The sequence below is a fragment of the Myotis brandtii genome, unplaced genomic scaffold, assembly GCF_000412655.1.
Source record: "Myotis brandtii unplaced genomic scaffold, ASM41265v1 scaffold714, whole genome shotgun sequence".
In the NCBI taxonomy this organism is placed as follows: Eukaryota; Metazoa; Chordata; class Mammalia; order Chiroptera; family Vespertilionidae; genus Myotis; species Myotis brandtii.
This window is the reverse complement of record NW_005370809.1, coordinates 1468867-1475262: the sequence shown is the minus strand read 5'-3', so window position 1 is coordinate 1475262 and position 6396 is coordinate 1468867. Positions and strand designations below refer to the sequence as shown.

The 6396-nt window shown below is 57.1% G+C and overlaps 2 protein-coding genes across 4 annotated transcripts in view; one reads left to right on the top strand and one right to left on the bottom strand.

Moving 5' to 3' along the window:
• The first annotated feature begins 340 nt into the window (after positions 1 to 340).
• Positions 341 to 4196, top strand: TMEM150A (transmembrane protein 150A). 3 transcript variants are annotated; one of them, XM_014530097.1, is made up of 7 exons: positions 341 to 520; positions 963 to 1011; positions 1323 to 1409; positions 2249 to 2316; positions 2652 to 2779; positions 3008 to 3185; positions 3416 to 4196. In XM_014530097.1, exons 1-7 carry the CDS (start codon positions 457 to 459, stop codon positions 3652 to 3654), a joined length of 813 nt encoding a protein of 270 aa, XP_014385583.1. In that variant the 5' UTR covers positions 341 to 456; the 3' UTR covers positions 3655 to 4196. The 3 variants fall into 3 exon arrangements, with proteins under 3 accessions (XP_014385583.1, XP_014385585.1, XP_014385584.1); XM_014530099.1 differs by having other exon boundaries at positions 963 to 1146; positions 3008 to 3245; positions 3405 to 3496; XM_014530098.1 differs by lacking the exon at positions 3416 to 4196 and having other exon boundaries at positions 963 to 1146; positions 3008 to 3398.
• Positions 4197 to 4795: 599 nt separating this feature from the next.
• The window catches only part of RNF181 (ring finger protein 181), a 2122-nt gene continuing 521 nt past the window's right edge, over positions 4796 to 6396 (bottom strand). The window contains exons 2-5 of the mRNA XM_005882428.2: positions 5938 to 6068; positions 5636 to 5745; positions 5176 to 5250; positions 4796 to 4935 (exon numbers count right to left, since the gene is read on the bottom strand). Of these exons, the coding sequence (XP_005882490.2) occupies positions 4876 to 4935; positions 5176 to 5250; positions 5636 to 5745; positions 5938 to 6068 (376 nt within the window). The 3' untranslated portion in view covers positions 4796 to 4875. The remainder of the gene's footprint in view (positions 4936 to 5175; positions 5251 to 5635; positions 5746 to 5937; positions 6069 to 6396) is intronic.

The following is a 6396-nucleotide window of genomic DNA, read 5'->3' as shown; positions in this document are numbered from 1 at the left end:
GGCTTGCCTGTGGCTTGGCCCCTTGACCGTCCTCACTGCTGCTTGGCTGCCAGCCCCGCTCCTTCAGGCGCGGGCGGGTGACTCCCTGTCCAGATGTTACGGCGCCACCTTAGCCCCTGAGTACCGGTGACTTTGGGGTGGGACGCGGGGGCCCCCGGTGGGTGTCAGAGGGTGGCCACGTTCTGGCGTGGGCTGAGCTCAGGGTGGGCACTCCGAGTCCCGGCGGGAGCTCCGAATCAGGTGATGACTACCTTCCTTTTCCCACCCACACCCCCCCTCCCGCCCCCGCGGCTTTCACCACTCACTGGACCCTGGACTTTGACCCATCTCTCTCCACCAGGCCGGGGCAGTTGATGGTTTTGGCGAAGTATCTTAAGGTAGCTGGGCCTGCCCCCTCTTCCCCACCTACCTCTTGTCATCCCTCCCACACCACTACCACCCTGGCTCCCCTCCCTCATGACCGCCTGGATCCTCCTTCCCGTCAGCTTATCAGCATTCTCCATCACTGGCCTATGGACTGGAGGGGGGGGGGGGGGGGGGGGGCGACAACTAGGAGACAAAATGGGCCCAGGCTGAAGAGGGACAGGGCCCAGCCAGGACCCAACAGGAGCTTGATAGCACACACAACGCCCCTTGTCCTGTTGCAGGCCCCAGGGTGATACCCACGGTCACTCTGGCTGTCTTCAAACCCTGGCCTGATGCCTGGACAAGTCCCTTGGGACAGGCTGGCACCACTGCTGTCCAGCAAGGTGGCCCTGACAGACATACTTTTAGCCAGGGCGACTTCCAGAGGTCCTCTAGTTTGTGGCCGTTGCTGTGGGTTCTGTGTGGCATCAGGGCCATCCCAACTTGAGTCCCTAACAGGGGCAATGACTATGAACGGGGCCAGAATCCAGGGAGAATAGTCGGTGGGGGAAGGCTGGGCTGGGCTGGGGTCATGGGGTGACGGTTCTGTTCCCACAGGTATGCCATGGCCGTGATGAACCGCCACGTGTGCCCTGTGGAGAACTGGTATGGCGTACTCTGCAGACAGCTTCACTCTAAAGCTCCCTTCATCTCTGTTCCCTCTTGGGCCGGGGCTGCTGCGAGCCAGACGGAGACCCTGGGTCACTGCTCTTCTCTGACATTGGCGCGCCTGCCCCCCAGGCATGGCTTCGTGCCCACTGCTTTCCACCATCCCTTTGCCCCTTGGCTTCTGTCTCAGGCAGGCCCTGGGAAGTGGGCTCTCCTGCCCCTGATAAGGGTGGGCCGGGAGGTTGGTCTCTGAGCGGCCTGAAGTACAGGCCAAAGGGTTCCCCCAGTCTACTCTGTCCTGCCTCCAGGTCCTACAACGAGTCCTGCTCTCCTGACCCTACTGAGCAGGGGGGTCCCAAAAGCTGCTGCACCCTGGACGATGTCCCCCTCATCAGGTAAGGCCTGGAAACTGGGCAGATCAGTGAGACCCAAGGCCCTGATAGACTCCCCGCCAAGCCCCTCAAGCAAAGGCCGGTCCCAAAGGGTTTCACAGGAATGAAATTATATTAAGAGCACTTAGTAACAGTACTGCTTTCCAATGACTGTGTGTCAGGCACTGTACGGAACACGTTACATGCATGACGTCTAATCCTCCCAGCATTGGGGCAGCTATTGTTCTATTTTATGGGAAATGAAACTGAAACTGGGTATGTCGTCCATTCAGGTCACACAGCTAGTTAGTGGAGCTGCCTAGATTTTTTAAAATTTTTTATATATTTTTATTGAATTCAGAGAGGAAAGGATAGAAACACCAAAGGTGAGAATCATTGGCTGCCTCCTGCACACCCCACACTGGGGATTGAGCCCACAACTGGGCATATGCTCCAACTGGAATTGAACCTCGACCTCCTGGCTCATAGGTCGACACTCAACCACTGAGCCACACCAGCCAGGCGAGATACCTGGGTTTAAGCTCAAGCCCTCTGATTGCCTGGCCCACGTTCTGGCTCCAAGAAAGCCAAACCAGCCACAGGCCTTGGCAGTCTCAGGGAGTTCAAGGAGTCTTGGGGTTTGCTAAGCAATTTTGGGTACTCCCTAACTTGTCACACACATGAGCTCTGCTTTTTTTTGTAGGGGAGGGGGTACCAATAAGGACCATTTGTTTGTGAAAGACACTGGTCCTTCTCGGTGGCTTAAATTGGGCGCAGATGAAGCAAGAGAAGGCAAGTGGGCCAGAATGGGGGCCCTCTGGTGCTCCTGCCCCTCTCACTTTGTCCTTGCCCCCTCCCCTCAGCAAGTGCGGCACATATCCCCCAGAGAGTTGCCTCTTCAGCCTCATTGGCAACGTGGGTGCTTTCATGGGTGAGTTGTGCCCTTAGCCCCCAGCCAGCCCAGTCCAGCCCACCCCACACACCCTTCCCCCCAGAAGGGCCCAGAAAACCCTTGCTCTCAACGCAGCCCACCCAACCAAGGGCTAAAGCAAAAGGGACCACTTCTCTCCCTGCTCCTTAAAGACTACAGGCTGACTCCCACACAGCCACCCTGCTGGCTGGAGCCTGAGGAAACCCAGTTCACCACCCGCCCATCTATTCCCTTCTGGCCCTCAAAGTGTCTGGAGGGGTGAGAGCTAGCGGGCTCCTGGACGGGCTGGGCCAGAGGAAGGCGCTAATGCTGGCTCCACCCACGCTCTTCCCCAGTGGCCCTGCTCTGCCTCCTGCTCTACGGGCAGCTCCTGGAGCAGAGTCGGCATTCCTGGATTAACACCACAACACTCATCACAGGCTGCACCAACGCTGCAGGCCTCGTGGTGGTTGGAAACTTTCAGGTATACCCCCACACACACCTCTTGAACGTCCCCTAAAAGGGCATGGCTGTCTGCGGGGGGTCCTGTCTCCTGAGGGTTGACCCAAGCTGCAGGGGCAGCCCCTCAAGGTTGGGGGTGGGGGAGGAGGGCCTGGGAGGGAAAGAGAAGGGAAGAAGAGGGACAGAGAAGAGGTGAAGGGGGTGGAGGAGCAGGGCTGCTTCACTGATCAGCACCTCACTCTGGGCCCAGGTGGATCATGCTAAGTCTCTACATTACATCGGAGCTGGTGTGGCCTTCCCCGCCGGGTTGCTGTTTGTCTGCCTGCACTGTGTCCTCTCCTACCATGGAGCCACCGCCCCCCAGGACCTGGCTATGGCCTACCTGCGGATTGTGCTGGCCGCCATCGCCTTTGTCGTCCTGGTCCTCAGTATCCTTCCAGGACAGGGCAGCCAGGAAATCCTCTAGCCCAGCCCTTCTCTCACCCAAGGTGAGGGAGACCGGCATACCTTCCAGATACCACCATCTAGGGTGGTCTCTGCTCCCTCTCCTGGGAGTTCAGGCCCCGCCCTTTGCCCCGACCTAGTTATATATCCAGGAAGGCAGGTGTGTCTCCAGTCCCCACAGGTCCTACTGAACATTTCCTTAGCCCCATTCCAGGCGGCGTCTTCTTCATCCACGAGAGCTCTCAGCTGCAGCACGGAGCAGCCCTGTGCGAGTGGGTGTTTGTCATCGACATCCTCATTTTCTACGGCACCTTCTGCTATGAGTTTGGGGCAGTCTCCTCAGAGACACTGGTGGCTGCGCTGCAGCCTGCTGGCCGGGCCTGCAAGTCCTCCGGGAGCAGTAGCACCTCCACTCACCTCAACTGTGCCCCTGAGAGCATCGCCATGATCTGAGGGCTGGGGAGGGTGGCTGGCCCAGCCTCCACTACTCCCCACCCCATGTCTTCTCTGCATTCATTTTATACCAAAAACAATTTTGAGAAAGTATTCTGTTGGGATATAGGCTTCCTCACTCCTGGAGGAGTGGCCATCCCACATCCACCTGTGCCATACAGGAGCGGGCCCTGGCAGCTGCCTGAGCTGCGCATGACCCGCTCCCCACTCTAGTATTGTCTTTGTGTTTAAAGGTCACACATCCTCAGTCACCCAGCCACCCCTTCAGGTGCCTTTATACCCAGTGCCGAGGCCAGACCACTGGGGTTTCCTGCTGCAGGAACTGGGGGCTGGGAACAGCAAGAGGGATAGTGATGGGGGGTGGGAGGGCAGGGGAGGGTGAGCACACCTTAGTCTGTGGGAAGGCCCACTTTGGGGCCCACTGGACTGCACTGGGATTCTTCACTCTGCCCCTTATATGCTTTAGGGCAAGTATACAGGAGAACCATGTGGGTATTTTAGTACTTTTTTTTATATATCTATTAAAAAAATTCTAATTTGCATGTTTGTAGTCTGTTCTGGAGAGTCAGAGGGCCTGGTTCAGGACAGCTTTCCCTCAGCAAAGAATGCCCCTGCAGAGAGTCCTGAGTGCCCGGTGCTCTGAGAGCAGGGCTGACTCCAACAAAGGATGACAGGTACTAGCCCAACATCCCTCGAGGGCTTGAAGCCCTTTTTAGGCTAAAGAACTGACTGACCTGATCATTTCATACTTCCTTCCCCCACTCAGAGTCTGGTTTGAAATTTGATTGCTTAGGGGATGGGGGTGGGAAGCATGTAAAGAACGGCTTTAAAATGTTAGGAACCAAAAGAAAGCGCCTGGAATTTCAAGGTTGACTAAAAATTACAGGGGGAAAGGAGCGCATCTTTAAATATCTACTGGGTGCCAGATGGTGACATATTCTGCTTTCCAGCCAGGAACACATAGACCCAGTGGCCAGGTTCTTGGCCTGGGCTCCACTGCCCTCAGGCCAGCAGGCTTAGCAAGGGAAGAGTATGCAGCCTGGTGTCTTCTGCAGCCCAGGCCCACCTTCCCCAGTAGCAGCAGGGCCCTAGTGGCAGGTGCAGTGCCCCTGCCCAGGCCACTAAGCAATGCAGCCGCACGGTGGGTAAAGAATTCTTTAATGAGGATTTGAGCTGCAGAAGGAAGACGTTGTGGAGGGCCAGTGCTTGGCCCCAGCTGCCTCATGTGTACATGGCTCCATGCAGGCTCTCCAGTCGGTGCTTCTCCTGCTCCTTGCGAGCCTGAAGGAAAGAGGCAGGGGCCATATCTGAAGGCCTGTGGGCGAACGGATGGGCCAGCTATCATGGAACTGGCTCACACTGTGTTCAGGCCCCTGGCATCTGGGGGCTCCTCACCAACGTTACTGGGAACGCAGCCAGAGCCAGGAGACCCGAGGCCTACCCAGCTTTGCCAAGTTGGGAGATGAGAGCATGGAGGACAGCCAGAGGGAGCCACCCCCTCCACTTACCACCAGCTCCTACCTTATCCCGTTTGTGCTCTTCATAAGTATCATCATCAGTGGGCAGTTCATGGCGGCAGAGGGGGCAGGAATTTGTCTGGGGGGAAAAAACGGCAGTGTTCTAGCCCAGGTCTGGTCTTTATAAGCCAGTGGTTCTCAACCTTCTGGCCCTTTAATACAGTTCCTCATGTTGTGGTGACCCCCAACCATAAAATTATTTTCGTTGCTACTTCATAACTGAAATGTTGCTACTGTTATGAATTGTAATGTAAATATCTGATATGCAAGTTGGTCTTAGGCGACCCCTGTGAAAGGGTCGTTCGACCGCCAAAGGGGTCGTGACCCACAGGTTGAGAACCACTGTTATAAGCTAATATCCATCCCCTGCTCCCAATTCTCACCCTGACCCCTCTTCCTTCTCTGATTCCCCCAACAGTTCATAAAAATAAAGGGGCTGGAGAACTGGGCAGGGTGAGCAGTACCTTGCTTAGCCAGGGCAGAATGCAGTTGGAATGGAAGAAGTGATGGCAAGGCATCTCAATGGCAGTCTCCTCCTCCTCGAATTCCAAAAGGCACACGGGGCACTTGAGCTCTTTAGGAGGGAGTGCTGATCAGGAGAGCTGCCCCAGCCCCACCTCCCAGCTCCCACTCCTACAGGTCACCTGGCCTGGAAAACCGAGGGGCCAGTCCACAGTCTGGCTTGGGGGGTGGGGGTTGAGGGGGGCAATGGGGAGTGAGGTCTGGCAGACCTGCCTCAAAGAGCAGAAAGAATCCGTGTTCTCACCAGACCGACAGCCCCTCATGACTGTCCTGGGGAGGCTCTCAACCGCAGTCTTGGCAGCAGGTGGAGGCAGGTGGTGATCCCAATCTACTCCCAAACCCAAGTCTTCAAAGTCCACACTGATGAAAAGCGACCTGAGCCGAAGGACGCGAGGTCAGAAAACCACCCTTTCTCTTCGCCTCCGCACCTCGCCCGGCGTCCACCGGTCAAGCAAGACCCTCTCCAGCTGGGAATAGCCACCCCCGTCAGCAGTGCCCATCTGGTTAAGGGCAGAGCGAGAAGTGGTTGACAGCTGCTGTCACGGCCCCAACCACGCAGGCTGCTTACTCCCACGGCACGTAGGAGGCAACAGGCTCCGAGAGGCTGCTCGGGCCCCGCAGGAATGACCTGGGAAGCCAGATTCCAGCAGCAGCGCGAGCTGGTCGCTGCTAAGCCAGGTCCTCGCCCTGCCACACCCCCACG

Excerpts from the sequence above, each read along its gene's own strand:
- TMEM150A (XM_014530097.1), top strand. The coding sequence starts at position 457 with ATGACCGCCTGGATCCTCCTTCCCGTCAGCTTATCAGCATTCTCCATC. Across the intron at positions 521-962 it reads CATCACTGGCCTATGGACTG|GGTATGCCATGGCCGTGATG; the intron begins GAGGGGGGGGGG and ends TCTGTTCCCACA. Across the intron at positions 1,410-2,248 it reads GACGATGTCCCCCTCATCAG|CAAGTGCGGCACATATCCCC; the intron begins GTAAGGCCTGGA and ends CCCTCCCCTCAG.